The following is a 20,549-nucleotide window of genomic DNA, read 5'->3' on the forward strand; positions in this document are numbered from 1 at the left end:
ATAAAAGGGACTAAATCCAAGGGGATTAGGGAGCAGATGATGACTGTATCACTCAGCACAAACACACATACTCACAATTCCTTTTTGCGATAAGCAGCATTATGAAAAGTACAATAAACAAGTAAGAAACAATAAGCCACCAAAATGAACGTATCGGATAAGAAAAAGGAAAAAAAGGAAACACAGCTACACCTAATTTATACACCATTTGCTACCATCTTCTATTCTTTTCTCTCATTGCAAAACATTCCTGCTTTCAACATGTCTTTACACTACTTTGTACATTTCCTTTTGATCTTCTCTCGCTTGGTAGATTTCACTGACTTCCTCTTTCTCGGTCTTCCCCTTTCTTTTGACCCATTTACTTTTCCTTTGCCTGCAGGTAGCCTTTGGTTAACAATGGAAATTGGGACCAGAGTTAGTCACTAAGCCAGGTAGACCCGCATCGGTCTGCGGCATGTCAGAAACTGGGCCACGCAAGCAAGCGAGGCCCCATCCATGGGATGCAGGCGGCACACAAAACCACACCCCTTGCGCGTGCTCCATTTGCGCTAGAAAACATGAGATTGGGAGGCACAAATCCCTTCTGGATGACCTTGAGCCAATCACTCTCTCTCAGCCCTAGGAATGATACAGTGGCAAACAATTGCCAAAAACCCTTGCCAAGAAAACTTCAGGGACTTGTCCAGGCAGTAGCCAGGAGTCAATGCAGGCTGAAACACATCCACATCTCCTAGATACATATCTTACCCAGATATCATTCTAGTTAGTGTAATCTTTCTGAAAATTCGGTAAAGACATATCATAATGCTGCCTGCTGCTGATGCAATTACATCAGCAAGTAATCCAGCTTTAAAAGTGGTTTGCCATTTATCTTTGAAAATAACATTAACATGACAGCTTAACCAATCCTATCAGTGAAAGGAAGGCAGCTGGAGCTCCCTCCTAGACCATTAATTGGATTGCTTTGGGTATTTCTCTCAAAAGCATAAGAACTAAATTGCAGTGCCACGGTACATGGTCAAGCCATTCCATGCAGGGGAAAAAACCCCACCTTCTGACTTTTTGATTAGGAAATTAAATCTCACTGGTGATTTTATAGTCTCTGCAAACAATATCTCACATATAAGAGATAATGTAAGAGTCCCAAAAAGTATTATTGTATATATGTGTGGTTAGATAACAAAGGATTGTAAATAAGAGAGAGAGAGAGAGATTCAAGTTACATATTTTATATTGCAATATTATGATATATTTGAAATGTTACAAGCTGCCTTGGAAAGTACATTTAGCATAAATCTCAAATACAATATTTTAACTATAATAAAAGAATAAACAAACTGCACTGGGTATAAATTCTTGCAGAGGGTAGTTCACCTGAACAGGTAATGAGAAATTGTCATAATACAACAGTGGTGTGACTGCCTCCTTACCCAGCCTTGTCACTTGAGATACAGGAGGAAGAAACTAGTTAGGAAGGTTTAGGCAAAACCTGGAATTTCAGCAGCTAGAACAACTTCCTCAGTTAAGGCCAACAAAATGAGAAATTCCTTTGTGAAACAGGTCAAATTCCAACATGAAATGGAGTCCCAAGAGGCAGATGAATGTCATGAACTAATAGCAGGCACTTCTGATGTCCTTCAAGTTCTGAAATTGAAAAAAGCTTGCCCTTGAGAGCCTTCGTGGCTGAGGCTTCTGAAGATGTAACATATTCACTGTCAAGAAAAACCTGCAGAGGAACTGCTGCCTATGACTGGGTGCACCTAAAAAGAATTTTGTATACCATCTCTCCCTTGTAAGCAGGGGTGGGCTGCTGTGTGTTTGCAGGGGTTCAGGAGAACCTCTAACTAAGATTCTGTGCAGTTCGGACAACCCCAAAATCCCAATCCTGGCTGGCCCTGCCCTGCCCTGCCCTGCCCTGCCCTGCCCTGCCCTGCCCTGCCCTGCCCTCCCCTCCCTTCCAGAAGGCCCCATGTGGCCCATTTTGGATGCAGGTAAGTGCAGGGAGTGTACGGGGGCTTGAGTAGAGTGAAAAATGAGCCTACCGGAAGTTCGGGAAGATTGGAAACAGGCCCATTTCCGGCCTCCAGAGAGCCTCCGGAACCTGGTGAGGCTGTTTTCGACCTCCCAGAGGCTCGAGGAAAGCCTCCGGAGCCCGGGGAGGGCAAACACCCCCCCCCCCACCGCCGTGGTGAAGACCGACTAGGCCATGCCTACCATGGCCATGCCCACCCAGCAACCGGGCAGAGAACCCCTTGCTAAAATCTTTGAAGCCCATCCCTATATGTAAACCAATTATGAATACAACATAAAATAGTAAAATAAGGTGTAATTATATTAGATCTTCAACAGCAAAGAGAAAGGATAAGGGAAAAATCAGCAGCAGAGAGGAAGGATAAGGGAAAAATTCATCCACCCCCTAATTTTATGTTCTGAAGCTGAGATTAAATGGGGGAGCTGCTAAGTGTGAACACAAAGTGCGGAAAACAAGAGGGATTTATACCAATTGCCTTCCAACCTTAGCAATTATCGGGTGTGAAAAAACAAAGCCACACCTGAAAGTTTAATTGAACTGATTTACTGATAGCAATAGCAATAGCACTTAAACTTATATAGCATTTCATAGTGCTTTTACAGCCCTCTCTAAGCGGTTTACAGAGTCAGCCTATTGCCCCCAACAATCTGGATCCTCATTTTATCCACCTCAGAAGGATGGAAAGCTGAGTCAACCTTGAACCGGTCAGGATCGAACTACTGACAGTGACAGAGTCAACCTGCAATGCTGCATTCTAACCACTGCTCCACCAGGGCTTTGCTAAAAATCCATGCAGAGGAATCTTCTCAATTAACAGTACCTGATTAGATAAGGGTCAACAGCACTCAAGGGGGATTGGACCCAGTACAATTGTGGTTACATAATGACTCTAAACGGATCCCTTTTTTTTTTTTACTTCTCTCCCTGGCTCTACCATTACTTTTCTTACAGCAACTTCTAGATTCTCAGCAAAGATTTTGTTCGCTAGGGAACTCTGGGAACATATGTACAAAGAGCTTCAATTATGCAATCACAGCTGCCTTCTTGGAGTCTTTGTCACTTCACACCCATGTATATAGCTGCTTCCTTCAAATAGAAAAAAATTACTATCAGTGAGCAATAAAAATTTACTTACCACAATGATTTTTGAACCAAATAGGATTTAAATTGATGGGTGGGCTGATATTAAGGATATGACCGATTTTACTCTTTCTCAAATAAGGAAGGCACAGTTTAGACCTGAGGATATGAACAAACACAAGAAAGATTTGGAACTCTGGTCAAATTTTACCACATTTACCTTTCTACCACTGCTACTACTCTTGTTCCAGATTGGAGAAGGATGAGTTTAAATTTTATTTTTTTTAAAAAAAATAAAATAAGCAGATTCATGATAACTGTTACAGTTTAATAATTAGGAAATAATAGTAAAAATAATTATTTTAGGAGTTCTTTCTAGGCACGAAAGTAAATAAATACCACAGACAACAAACATTTGAGAGCAGGATGAAAACAAAAGAGCAATCCATTTGTGATATCTTAATAGCAGTAGAGTTTCTCACTTCCTTCTTTCCTCTGGGATCCATGTGTAAGCAGAAACAAAGAACACCAATAACATCTTAAGTAAGAAATCTCTCTTCTAAGTAAGGAGGGAACTTCAATATTGTATGTAAAAGGGGTGTTATTTTAAGTAATTTTCTTTCTATCCTTTCACAATAAAATTTTTGCAACGTATTTGGCATGGGTCTAATGTTTGCCTTGCCCCAATATTCTCTGCCCATAATCGCATGAATATAGACCTGATCTCCAGCTTCGTTTGGGGAATCAAATCTCTTCTCTGGTTCTGTAACAATTTTCCTCATCCATTGTGGTTTCAACCTTACATTTTTGGAGGCCATGACAAACAAATTAAATTAAAATAAATTAAACAAACAACAAAAAACAAGAAAGATCATTGGGGCAGAAATAATAGCATTAAATAAAAGCATGGCCTAACTGTTGGAAAAAGTCCAGTGCAATGCATAAACCATAAATCTATGAAAAGCAAGCAAGCATACTGCAAACCTTTTTCAAGGGAACAGAAATGACAGCCCAACGCAATTTCAGATTTCTTTCAAAAAAAACTTCCAAAGAAAGAGATGGACAGCATCCATGTTACCTAAACTGCATTGCTGAAAGGAATCTGAGTAAAATTGTGCAAAGTTGCTAAAGATGCTTGAGAATATTTTAGTGGACTGTATAAAGTTACATTAACACAGTCTCCCTCCTCTCCGCAGTTTTCATTCAACAGGAAAAAGGTCCCTTCCCTACTTAATATATTGCAAAACTAAAATAAAATTAATATCCAAGATTCCACAATAAAATTATCCATGCTGCTTTTTTTTTTACTAGTGATGCATTCTTTGTGACTGAACACAACCACAAGGTGAATATCACTAGCACACACACAAAAAATGCCTCCCACACAGAAATACCAAGAAGTGTGAACAAAGTATTAACTGAAATCTTTTCATACAGGAAAGTTATTTTATTTCCAAGATAATTTATTCTGAGAAACATGTAGTCAACATGGTAAAGCCACTATTTTTCTCACTGATAGGCCAATTAACAACGATTTATATTTCTTTTGTACAAAATTATTTTCAGATTTGCAACACTTTTTTTTAAAGAAACTACTTCCTTTAAGAATTGTGAAAATATGCCTTGTACAATTTGAATGTATTAAGCTACAAAAGAGCACAGACATCAATATATTAAAGATAAAGTATTTTTAGAAACTTAGGTAACAATGATATCTGAAGACACCATTCTGAAACTTCCTTCTTCAGTCTTCCTTCTATGAACAAAAGATTTCTATATTCTTGCTTGTGAAATGTATCCAACAGCAGTTACACTAGCGAGATTTGTAATACTTTCTTCCCTTATTCCTCTCTGAAAATCTACTCCAAATAGTTAAGAGATGCACTGAACACTTTGGACAGTGGTGGTGTGATGATGGGCTGCAACAGAGGGGGAAAATCATCAGAGATAACTTTTCTAGAAATCTGGATAGAACTAGGAAGGAGAAAGAGAAGGGCTCTCTGGCAATTCGCTGCAACCAACTTGCCACGGCCAACTTATCATGACCAACTCGCTGCAGGCAACTTACAAAGAAATAGTGGAGTAGAATCATTAAAGAAAGGATGCAAAATGGGGTGGGTGGGAGGATGAAAGGTGAATGACAAAAATTAAAATAAAGTTTTATTCATTTTAAAAAAATTAAATTGAATTGTTAAATTGTCCTGTGGCAAGTAGTCCCACGACAAGTTGGCCGTGGAGAATTGGCCCTGGTGAGGTGGCCGCAGCGAGTTGGCTGTGGCAAGTTGTCCCATTCCGAAGAGGAAGAAAGCTAAAGATGGGGCCTAGTTAGCATTTAAATAGGAAATTACCAGGAAATAGCAGGGCTTTAAACTACACTGGCAACTGAAAAACATCCTTTAAAAAAATGACAACTACTTTTGGACTATTGCCAAGAAAACTATATGGATGGGTCCAATACAGAAGGCAAAAGGAACGCTGAAGCGTATAGACTGGCAGATGAAGCCACACAAAGAAAAGGCCCCACAATGTTAACAGAGTTGATTTAACAATCTGGGTGGCCCTTTTATCCAGTCATGAAACAGAACCATTATATCTGAAAATGGTAGTTTCTACAATTCTCCTAAACCTCCATTTCACTTGTAAATTGCCTAAATTTCATGTCTGGGGGTGGAGCAAGGAAGTGTGGAAAGAGTTTCTCCAAAATGTGTTTTCATTTATTTGCTGCCAAAATATATTAGTCATCTCACAGCCGCAGTGCAAAGAGTGATGAACAAAAATTAGCTAAAAATACATACAGAAACATCAACAATGAATTAAAGCAATAATTTGACAGCTGTTAACCAGAAATAAGAGAGTTGATTAATAGGCCATATTGCAGAAAATTAAAAATAAAAGGCTCCCAGCAAGAAAAGATCTTTGACTGGCTTCTAAAAGGCAAAACAAAGGCAATATTAAATCAATGTCTCTGGGGAAAATTACTGTAACGCTGGAGAGAAATCACTGAAAAATCCTACCTCTATATAGTCACTTGGTGCCCCTCGGTGAGATTTGGAATAAGGACTCTAAAGATTCTAAAGCTCGAATAGAAATACATGGAAGAAGAGACATTTCTTCCAATTCCAAAGCTTCACTTAACAATAGCAATTGGGACTGGCAATTCTGTCTCAAAGCAATGCGATCATTAAGTGAAGCATCACATGGCATGCCTGATATGTGAGTTCCACTCTGGTCAATAATAAGTCAATCACCACAGGTCATTATGCCTAAAGTCACATGATTTGCGAATTCCAGCTAGCTTCCCCATTGACTTGCCTGTTGGAAGATGGTTTGAAGGCTATTTTGTGACTGTGGGATACAGGAAGTCCTCCACTTACGATCACAATTGAGTCCAAAATTTCTGTTACTAAGTAAGACAGGATAAGTGAATTTTGCCCTTTTTTATGACTTTTCTTGCTATTGTCGTTCAGTGAATCACTGTGGTTGTTAAGTTAGTAAAATGGTTAAGTGAATCTGGCTTCCCCATTGACTTTGCTAGTCAGGAAGTCAGAAAAGGCAATTGCATGACTCCAAGACACTGCAACCGTCATAAATATGAACCAGTTGCCAGCCATCTGAATTTTCAGTGGGTGACTATGGAGATACTTCAATGGTTGTATTAAGTGTGAAAAATGGTCATAAGTCACTATTTTCAGTACCGCTGTAACTTTGAACGGTCACTAAATGAACTGCTGAAGTCGAGGACTACCTGTCTTGTCTTCCTAGCCCTTCCTAGTTTCTCGATCCTTTTATTTAATTCAGATTCTTTCTAACCAAAAAGTGAAACAGACTCTTAAGGAGCAACTGAGTCAACCAGAAACATGTTTCATCTGTAATGTCTCTCATTTAAATGCAGGGGATTAAAAAAAAAAAAAAGGGTACATAAATCTCAATATTTCAAAAGATGCATCGTCCGCAATCACTTACGTAAGGTAAGTTCCCCTTGTGTTAGCACTCATCATAAGGTCCACTTTTTTCGTAGGTGTCTCCAGTGTGCCCGTTAAAGAAATAGCACTCGCGTTGTTCACAAGGACATCAATTCCTAGTTTTAAAAACAAGTCATGTTAATTTCTGAAAATTCATCTTTCAATCTAGCAATTTGTCTGGGGGGGGCTGTTTATTGTTTAAATAGCTTTTAATAAACATGTATGTTTAGTATATACTTCAGGACTGAACACAAGCCGTTACCTCCAAATTTCTGAACAGCCAGGACCACAGCATCCGCAATTTGATCTTCTTCCCTTACATTAACAATACATGGTAAAGCCTTTCCTCCAGCTGCTTCAACTGATAAGAAAATCAATATATATATATATATAGTCAGTCAACTTTCTTTTTAAAAAGTCTGCTGTAAAAAATGCTAATTTAATTGCATTTTGAAAGAAAGAAAATCTTCAAGCTCTCCAGAGTTTAATGTTACACCCCAAATTTAAAACCATTCAAAATACAACTCTGGGATTACAGAATCCTTAAGAGATTCAACTGTCATAAATCATGATTTCAGTGCTTTTTCCTTTACTTCCTCCTTTTTAGGTTATCCACAGTTTAATGCAAGTTCCAAATATTAAACAATAGTTAACTTTATATACAACGACAGGAAACAAGTTCACGAACTACAACTTATCTATACCCCTATACGGGGTGAAATGTAAAATTAGTTACTACCGGTTCTGTGGGCATGGCTTGGTGGGGGGGGGGGGTGTTGTAATGTGACTGGGTGGGCGTGGCCAACTTTTTTTTTTTAAAAAAAAAATTCAAAGCATTTTTTCTAATGCTTTGAAAAGCCTCTGACGATCAGGCAACCCAGGATCGTCAGAGAGGCTTTTTAAAAAATGCTTTGAAAAGCCTGTCTGACGATCAGGCAACTCAGCTGGCATCGTCAGAGACTTTTCAAAGCATTTTTTTTACCACCTCTTCAGCCAAGAGGTTGCAGAAAAAAATGCTTTGAAAAGGCTCTGACAATCCCAGCTGAGCCCTTTTTTTTTAACTTTTAAAAGCATTTTTTCGTTAGAAGAGGTTGTAGAAAAAATGCTTTTAAAAGTAAAAAAAAAAAGCCTCTGATGATCGTGCAGCTCAGCTGGGCATGGTGGGGGGGGGGGGCACAGGGATTTTTGCTACTGGTTCTCCAAACCACCCGCCGCCATCGCTACCAGATCGGGCGATCCGGTCCGAACCGGGAGCATTTCACCCCTGCTTATATGTATCATTATGCTATTTTCTTGTGAAATTGATAGATGTACTGATGTTTGCCTGTTTGAAATTATTTGTTAATCTATCCAGAAAACTCTGTTTCTTTAGAAAATTAAAAATATAATAAACGAATAAAATAAATCCAAGATGAAAGGTGGGAGGTGGTAGAAGAAGAGAGTAAACTCCAATCTATTTACAGATTCACTGGATGAAGTGGGAATTTTCAAACCCAAAGCTCTGCTTGTGGGCCTTGATGTGATAAAGTCCAGTGATGGTATACAATTATCAAATTGTCAAATTAATACCTATTTTTGTCACTAATGAAGCAGTTATAAGTTTCTCAGAATTGGCATCAATCTGAATAGAGAATAGGGTTTCTACTTTACAATAAAGTAGCTTAAAAATGAAAATACTTAAAACTTTCCTAGGACTAAAGAGTTAAAAACATAGGCAAGAGTTTAAACATCAACACTTCTTACTCTATCTGTACTGCAAATAGTTTGGAGATTTCAAACACCCTAGATGTAGCTCAACACAATATTTCTTGAAAAACGCATTTCCAATTTTGTATTTGGCCTATAGCAGAGTTCCCCAATGATTCTGGCTTTGTGGACCAACGGGAGGGGGGTGGGTAGAGGGGTTGTTTTCTCATGCACACAGCGCTGGCAAGAGCACACGGAACTCCATTTGCACAATTGGTGTGCACCCGTGCCTGCTGCTCACGCAAATGGAGTGTACACACTTGCCCGCTGCTCATGCAAGTGAGCATGCAGGTGTGCACCCTCGCCGGCTGTTTCCCCGGCCTAGCTGCAGTTTCCTCATGGTCCACTAGTGAGCCGTGGCCCTCAGGTTGGGGATCCCTGGCCTATAGGACTAATGTTTTATTTTTATTTTTAGACTAAAGGATTTGTATGCAGGAATTGGGTGGCGATGATATTATATCTCTAGTTGATCTTTCCTCTGGGAACTCACATGGACAGTTTCCTCACAAAACATTCCTCTAAGGTCAGCTGAAATTCCAGTACTGAAATTGGAAATTCCTCGTTTTCAAAATCTGAGCGATGATCCACTTATTGATGAACCTCACCGTTTGCTTTCTTCCTGACAACATGTAATCTCGAGATGGTCCTGTTGCTGCTCAGTGACCTTGCTTTGTGTTTAAGTTTCTTAGCTTATCTTAAAAGCTTCTATCTTTGCTAACTGCTTCCTTTATTTGTAAAGCATGAGCTCTTTATCTTTTTTCCTCATAAATATTTGTGATCTCTTGTTTCTTGTGGCTTGGTTTATATTTACTTTCTCTGATCCCTTTAGCTCATTTTGATTCAGATTTGGGGATCTGTGAAAGCCCATTGGTTTCCCTTATTCCTTGTACTTGGCAGCTCTGAGGCCTAACAGAGAAGGCACACAAGTTTTGTGACCTGGCTGTTAAAAGCTCCTCCTTGGAGCAACTTCTCATTTTGCTTGACTAGGATATCATTCTTTCCAAGACTCTGTAGGTTAAACATAGGTTTCCAATTTTGTTTGGATTTTATCAAATATGCATGCTCTAGGTTATCTTATACCCAGCAAGAGTTCTTTAATTAGCATTTTATTCAGTATCTCTGCTCATTCTTTATTAGAAGAAAAAAACCCGCTTCTCACTGCTATGGGTGTTATGTCTCTTCCCTAATCTCAAGTCCTCTACCCGAAGCCTGGGAGTTTGAGGATTCTGTGTTAGTATTTTATCTGTTCATAGTATTGCACTCTTCTAGACAGGGATCTCTGATGGCATTTGTGGGATCTGTTGAAGCCACTCTCCCAGTTTAGAAGTCATAGCCCTGGGTGCTCCTAGCCTCACTGGGATCACTTTATCCTTGACTTTACACATCCTCTTGAATTTCTTCTTCAGTTAGTTCTCCAGCTTCTCATATCCCTTTCTAATGCCACTGTCATTATCACCACCAGAGTGTTCTGGTCCTTGTTATTTTTTCTTTTCTTTTCTTTTTTTTCTTTTTCTTTCTTTAATTCTTTCCTTCCTTCCTACCTTCCTTTCCTTTCTTTTTTTCACTCTTTCTTTTTCTTTCTGTGTGTCTCTCTCACATATACACACACATTTCATCCAAATTTTCCCACAGAAATTCTGTTCATCAGGAAAGGAATCACTTTTTCTGTATGTATTCAACATTAATAACCCTGATTACTTTAACATTAATCACAAACTTACTTATAAATCATCATGATATGGCCAAACTCTGGGAAGTTATAGTCTTCAGTTATGTGTAGGGGTGTCTCAGTGGCTAAAATGCTGAGCTTGTCGATTGAAATGTCGGCAGTTCAGTGGTTCGAATCCCTAGTGCCGCGTAATGGGGTGAGCTCCCGTTACTTGTCCCAGCTTCTGCCAACCTAGCAGTTTGAAAGCATGTAAAAAATGCAAGTAGAAAAATAGGGACCACTTTTGGTGGGAAGGTAACAGAGTTCTGTGTGCCTTTGGTGTTTAGTCATGCCGGCCACATGACCACGGAGAGTCTTCGGACAGCGCTGGCTCTTTGGCTTTGAAACGGAGATGAACACCACCCCCTAGAGTCAGGAACAACTAGTACATATGTGCGAGTAGAACCTTTACCCATTATTGTAGGGGATGCTTTCTAGATATTGTGTAAGCATCTCTTTGTAACTTCTTTGGGGTTTATTATTCCTAGTCCTGCCTGAATGAGTTGTTGCAATGTGCGTTGTACTGTATGCCTTTTGTCTATAACTACTTGTGATAAAGAGATTTCAGTATTCTATGCCTAGCATAAATTCTTACTGTACACTTTTCTCTACTGTTAATAGTTTTAATAAAGTGACCTGTATTGTTTGTATGCTTATCTTGTTAAATGTATTGATGTTCATCAAATGTATTTAGCACAAATGTATTTGTACCTATTTCCTAAACTGGGAGTTATGGTAGTTAGCAGGAAAAAAATTAAATTCCAATAGAGATAATCTCAAGATCATCCTTTGGTCATCTTTTGGTCACCTGAGAACTCCCAGTACAACACCATAAGCATAAATCCACTCTTTGTTCTTTGTTGTAGATCAATAAAACATTGCACAATTAAAGTTTAAGAATATTTTAGGCAGGGAGGATGGAGGAGAATAGAGTGGAGGGAAGAATGGCTTTGAGTTATATCAAAGCATTCAGCTCTGGGTTGATTTAAGCGGAAGAGTAAAAGTGAAAATGACTCTTGAGGCAGCAACAGAATTGAAACAAGCCGGACAAATCTGTCTAACGTTCAATTCAGTTGAAGGATGAAGTTCCCAAATGATTAGAGATTATATCAAGTAGCAGAACTCAGATCACCCATGTCTCTTTCTTAAGGCTTACTTTCTTCTGCAGCAGTATAGATTGTTCCTGGGAGTGTGCGTTGTGGTACTCCCGTCTTAGCAGCTATAACAACATTTGCCCCATCCTTTGCTGCTTTCAAGGCAATTGCTTTTCCAATGCCACGGCTTGCACCTGTTATAAAGAGAGTGCATCCAGCCAACTTCCTAAAAAAAATGAAAGAAAGAAAATTAGAAAATCAGGAATGAAAGAAGGGTACATTTAAACATTAGAAAAATAGTGAATCTTACATCACAATTGTTTCAAGTTGATACATATTTGTAAATTTAAATTTTGCAATTATATTCAAATCCAATAACCGGGAATATTTTAGAAAAATAATGTTGTTGTATGTCTATGAACTCCGCATAGGTGTCAGGAAGGGCATCCAGCCAATAAATGCATGTATTGTATGTATTGAGTAAATATGTATATTTTCTTAGATTTTATCATTAACTGCATGGCAAAGAAAACTAATAGTGTCATTTCCAGTACTATTTCCAGGACAATACACTAATTTTGCCACAGGAAGATCACCAAGAACTGCTTTTCCTGCTCATTCAAATTCATACCAATAGATTTTAAAAAGTTATATCAATACAATACTTACGCAACTAGAGCTGCCTTATAGTTTTGTCACTGGACCATCTAATTCAGCTCTGTGCACTCTGACCGACATCTGCTCTCCTAGTTTTTACATAGGGCTTTCCCCAATCCTACTTAGCAATATTAAAAATTGGACCTGGGACCTTTTGCATGCAGAATATATGGTCAGCTTCTTAGACTTAAGGAGATCTTTGGTTCAATCCTAAACCCAAGAAACATAGGAAATAGTACCAAGAATAATGGGCATGAGTGCACATATGCACTGCGAGAAGCTAAATACCAAAAAGCTCTAGGACTGAAAATTAATCTTCATATGAATCTGCTTCTCATTTGCACCTCCACCCAGTATCTTCTATTTTCACCAAATGTAGGCCTAGTTTTCATCTCTGCTCCTCCCACCCAAATGCACCAGTAGCTCACAGTTATCTGTGGTTTTGTTTTTTTTTTTGGGGGGGGGACTTTCTAACTTTCTACTGATTAAGGTAAATAGGATGCTTGAAACCTTCTGGACAGGCAGATATCAGGCAGATATCAGGGCTGTGCTCTCATCAAACCTTACACTTCATTTATTCAAAGATAGGTTCTGCCTTTAAGTCCCAAGTTAACTTTCTCCCAGGGTTAGCCGGATGGATGGTATGGATAGCATGGATGTTAATAACCATTTTACTCCTTAAAAAATAAAGACTATCCCAACACTATAGGATACATTTAAGATACCGCGAGTTAAAATATAGTTTTCTATAAAATCATAGAGAAAAACTATCTGAGTGGTCACTAAAAGTTGACACCAACTTGACACCATGAGCCATGGTGGCGCAGTGGTTAGAATGCAGTATTGCAGACTAACTCTGCATTCTCACAGCTAGGAGTTCGATCCTGACTGGCTCAAGGTTGGCTCAGCCTTCCATCCTTCCAAAGTCTATAAAATGAGGATCCAGATTGTTGGGGGTAATATGCTGACTCTGTAAGCCGCTTAGAGAGGGCTGTAAAGCACTGTGAAGCGATATATAAGTCTAAGTGTTGCTGCTATTGCTATGTGTTGAAGAGTAAAGCTCAAAGTAACCATCATTAAGAGCAACTCTAACTCTTAAGAATAAGTTCTTAAAAATAACCTAATTCTATAACTTGAACTGAAACTAAGTAGTCCCTATCAATGGAAGGAAGAGATGAGCATAAACTGAAACAGAACATGCGCAGAAGACATTCATAGTGTTCAAAAAGAATGCTATCTCAATATTCTCCATTAAATCTCATAAACAAAGGATAAAATTATTGGAGGGCTATGAGAATAAGCTGTAGCTTGGGATCAATTTGTCAAAGCTCCTGTACCTGCAGTTATGAATGTATAGGAAGTTAGCACCCACCCCTCTCCTAGAAGAATGAAATATTCTAGGAAATATTAAAAAGGCAGAATATTATATTTCCCTGGATGAGAAAGGGAGAAACATGTTTTTTAGGCTAGAAACAGACTCACTCTTAATAGTCCCCACACTCTCAATAGCCCACAGCAGATGTCAGCACTTAAGCGATATCTATTCATAAGCAAATGCCCTCACCCAAGATAGGATTAGCCCTCTACCCATCTAGCAACAGAATTCACCAGAACTCAGCAACAGAACTCACCAAGATCACTTGCTGGGTGATCTTGGTCATCACCCAGCAAGATTCAACCAAGCTTGGGACTCAAAAGCAATACAAAGTTACCCCTGCATGGCCCCATGGAAGTCTGACAACCAATCAGAATACAAGCTCAAATTCAAAGCCCAACAGACGGTATAAATCTCTTTCTCTCTCACACACACACACCCATGTGCCTTTTTGCCCAGGACCTCAAAACCATGTGGTCCTGTCCACCATTAAACCATTTTTTCAAGCAGTCTCCATGTTTCCAGTGTCTTTCTCCCCACTTGGAAGTGAACCCAGATGGACATTTCTTCCAACAAATGCAAAGAAATCCAAAGCGTGACTGATTCCCTGAAACAGCATGTACGAACTACTCATCTTTGAAAATACTGGAGGGACCATGTGTGTATTACACAGGATTTTTCCAGAACAATAACTATTTTTACCATATAACACTTTTTTTTAAAGGGGCCTATTTTGTCTGTCCATAGATTTCAGAAGGGTTTCTCTCAACTATTTGAACAGTTCCTTTATTTAATAAGACTTGTTAGAGACTTTTTAACAGCACTTAAATATACTTAAATAAAGTAATTTTATTTTAGTGCCTTTGCAGTAAAATTGCAATAAAGATAACAAGATAAATAAGATTTTTTAAAAATAGTTCTTTTATGGTTTCATTTTGCTCAAGGCATCCAACCATGAGTGATAAAAAAGATCAATAGAGATTAATTAATTTTATGTAGGAGAAGGTATGTAAGAGTTTGATGACTGTCTATGTACAATGTCATCTTCACTGTTTGAATGAGAAAAATATCAAAGCTGCCAAAAAAAGAGAGAGACCTGGAACTATAAGATACTCTCCCTCACCACATCAAACCTTTACTTTCTAGATCACCAATGAACAGGCATAAAAAGGTTTTCATTAAAAATAGCCGATCAGAGCAACAATGAAAATAATGTAGAATTTGCTTCTGCAACAAACCTCCCTTTCTTCATTGAAATGAATAACTAATTTCAGCAGAACACAATCCATCTACAAAAGCATCTATCGGGGAGGGGGGGGCAATGATGAAACATATAAGAAAGTAATTTAAACATTGTCATGCAAAATGTCCAAATAAATTGTTTGCCTGAGTTTTATGGTTGGAACAATATCCCTAATGATCCCACAGAAGGAAGGATTTCCCTTACTGAAACAACTGATAAAAATGATGCATTATTAAAAATTTAGCAGTTTTAAAACTTGTAAAAACGTATTTTTACAAGTTAATTAATTAATTAATTCTAAATGTTGGCTCGTCTAGGTGACTTTATCCTCTGTATCTAAAATGAGAAGAATTTTAGAACTAGATAAGGAGCTAATCCAGGCAGTTGGCAGAGTCAAGACTGACTTGAAGGTACACACCCACACACATAGCATTTTAAAACCAATAACATAGTAGAAGTGTTTATTTGATGGAATAGATGAACTTGTCACTGCCAGAATGTACGTGTGTTTATTTATTGTGTCAATTGTGCAGTAATATGTCTCACATCTATGACTCTGGGCAGGTCCCAACAATAAAAACATCAACAGAAAAAGTAAAATATAGGTAGAACCAGCCAAAACATATAAAACCACAGTGGCTTCTGGAACTTCATTTTCAGTGCTCCAGAGCAAAATAAATGGAAATGGCTCTTTTATTATTGCTACTGCAAAGTTCATAAGAAATATAGAGTCAGCCCTTGAAAAGAAAAAGAAAAAAATGACAAATTCCAAGGACAACCAAAAAAAGCACTATCACCAACTCATTTTCTTGCCAATACTTTCACATGAAAGTCATACCAGCAACCTGATGAAAGCATGATATAAATTCTGAAACAATATCTTCTTTAAAACCTAAAAAAGATTCTCCCCCTGCCCCCTTTGTTTATAATGTTTCATCCAACCAGCCAAGTCTGAATCTGTCTCCTCTTTCCCTGCCTTTATCTTTCTCTTGAACTAGAATAGGTCAAATCTGAGGGTTTTTTCCAAATTACACTTCTGCTTCGGGCTTACATTTCTTTTATCTGACCATTGCCTTACTATTGCAACTCCTCCTCCTGTTCCTTAAGGCTAATTTCATAATCCATTACATGAGGCTTTAAATAAGAAGAAAGGACAGGGATCTAAAACACTAGTAGCCAAACTCGCGACTACCCTGGTGTCCATTTCATCAGGACCAATCAGTGGTGAAATCCTCTGCGGGTTGCCACCAGTTCGCTGCCCAAATGCACGCTTCGCGCAGAAAAAGGAGCCTTTTGAGGGTAAGTAGAACAGCGAGGGGGGGGCAGAACAGCTGTGCCACGCAATTTAGATTGGCTAGAAAGCAGGATTTCCTGTTTTCTAGCAAATATAAATTGCGTGGCACAGCTGTTTTTTTTTTTACTACCGGTTCACCCGAACTGGTAGCTTTTATTACTACTGTGTTTCCCTGAAAATAAGACCCTGTTTTATATTTTTTGAACCCCGAAATAAGCGCTTGGCTGTATTTTCGGGGAGGTCTTATTATTTTGGGGCGCGTGGAGCAAGATGGGGCTCCTCTTGCCGTCTTACCTGATTTCCAGCTCTGTGTTTAAATATTTTCGGGGAGGGCTTATTTTTTTGGGGAGGAGGCTTATTTTAGGGCATGTGCTCAAAAGTCCAATTGGGCACATGGTATCAGGGGATGTCTTATTTTCAGGAAAACAGGGTACCGGTTCCCCTGAACCAGTGCGAACCTGTAGCATTTCACCCCTGGGACCAACCTATTCAAACTCCTCCCAGATAACTGGCAAGACCTCATTTCAGGCAGTTCAATCCAATTCTGTACCAATCCCTAAATTCTCCCCCAAGCTTTCACTGCCCAGGAGTGACTGGATCACTTTGACCAGAATCACCGACCAGTTATCTATAGGTACCCTTGTTGCCTAAGAAAGACTCTTACCTTTGCTGTTTGTTTTCCTCCGGTGAGCATGAATGTGCACAGAATCCTTAAAGTGCAATACCACCCAAGTGGCGAGTAAGGCCTCAATCATCCCAGGAATAACCCTAAGCTTCTTCTGGAACCTTGTAGCATGTCTGGCATGGACAAATCAAATAGGGAAGCCTCTCTGGAGAGGCGTACAATCTTAGAAAACTCCAAACCCAATGGGAAGCAATATTTTCACAAAGGATAAATAATATCCTCCAAATCCAGCCACTATTCCAAGATAAAAATAAAGTACAATGTGCGGCAAGTCTAGGACAACTCTCTATGGCCAATTCTCCATGGCCAACTTTCCGCAGGACAATTTGCCGCAGAACAAGAGTTACACTAATATCGAAGAAGTGGTGGCATGGAATCAATAAAGAAAGAATGTCAAAGGGGATACAAAATTAAATGTGAATGACCAAAATTAAAATAATTTTTAATTATTTAATTAAATTGAATTGTTGAATTGTCCTGCAGCAAGTTGGCCATGGCGGGTTGTTCCAAGGCAAGTTCGCTCTAGCGAGTTGACCCATTATGTGTGTGGCAAACACCCCCCCCCCGCTTTCCCTAGCCAGAATCTGGCTCAAGATAGCCTGACTTGTTTGCCATCATCTCTTGAGCAGCCTCCAAGTCTGCACCCAGGAACAGCAAATTCAAGTCCCCCAGAACCATAAGTTGGGGGAACTCCTCTACAAACCTTAGCAGCTCAGGTAGGGAAGTTGCCATATAGCAGGAAGGCTGGTAGATGAGCAACAGTCCCTTCTAAGCCCTGCAGCCAAAACTTCACAATACTTCACTACCAGCTACCTGTTGAGCAGCACCCCTAGAAGCTGCCAGGATCTTGTGGCTAACAATGGATATATTGCCAGCCCAGGGTTCACAGACATGAAACCCAAAGAGTTATAGTAACCTCTCCCTCCATCCCCAGACAGGTTTCAGAAATGCAAGCAAAGGTAGCCTTCCTTGATTAGATGTGGATGAAGGAATCGAGTTACAGGTTGTTCAATATTAAGTACCAACAATTAGAAAACAGAGACCACCCAAATCTCCTGTTCAACATCTTATCATTGCCAGCTCCACAAATAGCAAGGGCAGGAATACTTCAATGCTGATCTATCTAGGTCTAAAGTGGCAGATGAAATTGGCAAGATGGCTATAAGGCATGCATTCAGATCAGTGGCAGCCCTTTGACACATGGTCTCTGCATTGTAATAAAACCGTGAGATAATTACTGTGAGAGCTGAAACAGTCGGATCCAATTTGTTTTGTGTTCAACCCGTCTACAATGAACTTTGTACAATGCTTAGAAATACTGAAAACTCACAATTAGAGTTCAATTACAGCAAGGAGTGGGAGGACAAAATATATCAAGGGCAGCTGCTCATGCAACATGTTTCAAGGAAGCTATTTCCCAAGGGAAAATTGTTATGCTCTTAATTAAAAAGAACCAACTCTACTTGGTATTTTTCCAATGTACGTCTAAGAGATTATAGTTTAGATAGGCTACAAGAGAGAGAGAAAATGAGAGAAACAGTCCAGAAATCAGTTATTGTTTTTACCTTTCACATATTTCATTCACAACAGAAGGATAATCTCTCAATCTTCCTTTAACTGAATATTCCAGAAGTGCTCCAAAAAATTTGCAAGTGCCAGCATGATGTCTGCCATGTAAGTATTTTTTAAAAACCTGTAGTATTTCGGTTTTAGAGGTGTCCTATGTCAAAGTATTTACAAACATCTTCCTTGCTGCTCAGGAAACTTCATTCCACATCACATTTTAATTCCTTAAAGATTAATTTTTAAAAATTGAACAGAAGCTAGCATGCTGCTATGCAAAATTCCCTCCTACATATCTCTACTCCCAAGAATGCTTCTGTAGGATTCTTAGGTGGCTGGCTGAAGTTTAATACTATCAGCTCCCCAAAGGAAAGTAAACTGAAGTAATAAATAACATATATGAAAGACTAGAGCTCATGAGGAGAGCAACTTCATCTTCTTCTTTCTGGCAAAGTGGCCATTTGTGAAACCTTTGGCCTCCATATAATGTGGAACGCCCACAACATGTCCTCACAATTCATAAGCACTTAGCTCATAAAGGTTGGCCTACTTTATCTTAGAGTCCTCCCCCAAGTTACTAAAGACTTTTGGCAAGGAGTAAAGAGCCAACAATAAAGCTATGTTTTTATACTAGCAGAACTCTTATGCAGGCATTCAGCTCCTGAAAGACTCAAGAACTGTGCACCCTGCATCCATCCTCATCTTTTAAACACTGAATAGAAAGATCTGAAGAAAGATCATTAACGTTGTACAAAATGTTTGAGGAAGGCATTTCAGAAGGGAAGACATGGCTGCTTTGAAAGCCACTTGTTCCCTGGGATCACCAGTGAAACAAAGCAGTTGGGATAAGTGCACATATGTGGAAACAACTGAAGAAAGACTTTGAACTATCCCCCTTCTGAGCATTCCAGAAATTACAAAGTCTTTAACGTATCAAAGACTGCTTTGCTTCAATAAACCTATTTCACAAAGCCACCCTTTAAAATGCCTTGTGAAGCCCAGAAAACTTATTTGGGCAAACACAATTATAGATCTCCATTCTACATTCAGTCTAATATCATAACAATCCCAATTAAAATCTTCCTGATTAATCCATGCAAATCAGCTACATCAGGGGGCTTTCTTACTAACTACACTGTTCATTGTATTCCTATATGCAAACAATTTTAACTGTTTGCTTTAAGTTATTGGGATTTTTGGAAACAAAAAACCTTTGTGTGCATTAGAATATGACTGTAGTTCTAGCTCAGATCAAAAGTTCCTCTACAATGGTAACAGGTTTCCAACATAACTAGACAGCCAATAGTCCAAGATCTACTGTTTTTGAATGAACAGATGTTGTCATCCTAAAGGTCTAAATAGCCTTGACCCAACTCAGCTGTGACTTAAGCTTTTCCAGCCACAGAATTCAAGCTCTCCATATCTTGCTTGATTCTGAGTAGCTCAGTACAATATACAAGTTTCACGATTCGGAACTTTTTGCATTCGGGAGGTGGGGATCGTCGAAAAGTTTGTTCCCTACCCTCGTAAGGGTTTCCAGATAAAGAGTAAGACACTAGGCTATTGCATCAAAGCCAAAACTCTTGGATTTCTCTTAAACCAAATCACATCAGCTTCCACGGATCCACCTGCGCGGGAGAATGTGAAGTGTCACACATATTTCGTTGGTTCCAACGCTACTGTTGCGAAAAGTGTCTCTAGAGAATTTCAGCAAAATCAAGCCGTTGTCAGTAACATAAAGTAGATCAGGTTGGCCAATTGTCATCCTTTTACAATCCAAGTCCCGTGAAATCACTTTCACCCAGATCACAGGAAACCCCGAGGATCACCTCTTGGGCAAAGCAAGTTCCCAAGGAAGAAGAAAGACCCCCAACCACCTACCCACCCCCGATCCGTGATCTCTGACTTACCCCGTATTGGGCAGCATGGCCAGGTCCGACGAAAGTTAAAGCGGGGACCGCCGGGCAGATTTCAGGCCCGGGTGGGACGGGACAGCGCCTTGGTGCCTCGCAAGGCCGCTCAGATTCCTACACTTGCTTAGATTTAGAACCTTCAACCAGAGCAAAAGAGGCGCAACAATCGAAATCGATCCCTCAGACCCCGCCCC

General features: G+C 39.4%; 1 protein-coding gene across 1 annotated transcript in view; it reads right to left on the reverse strand.

Annotated features, from left to right (window-relative positions):
• Positions 1-20,549, reverse strand: part of HSDL2 (hydroxysteroid dehydrogenase like 2) — a 35,067-nt gene extending 14,518 nt beyond the window's left edge. The window contains exons 1-5 of the mRNA XM_070935496.1: positions 20,353-20,549; positions 11,688-11,851; positions 7,340-7,438; positions 7,079-7,193; positions 3,171-3,274 (exon numbers count right to left, since the gene is read on the reverse strand). Of these exons, the coding sequence (XP_070791597.1) occupies positions 3,171-3,274; positions 7,079-7,193; positions 7,340-7,438; positions 11,688-11,851; positions 20,353-20,369 (499 nt within the window). The 5' untranslated portion in view covers positions 20,370-20,549. The remainder of the gene's footprint in view (positions 1-3,170; positions 3,275-7,078; positions 7,194-7,339; positions 7,439-11,687; positions 11,852-20,352) is intronic.

Source organism: Pituophis catenifer, unplaced genomic scaffold (genome assembly GCF_029215685.1).
Source record: "Pituophis catenifer annectens isolate HBS135680 unplaced genomic scaffold, rPitCat1.0.hap2 SCAF_2, whole genome shotgun sequence".
In the NCBI taxonomy this organism is placed as follows: Eukaryota; Metazoa; Chordata; class Lepidosauria; order Squamata; family Colubridae; genus Pituophis; species Pituophis catenifer.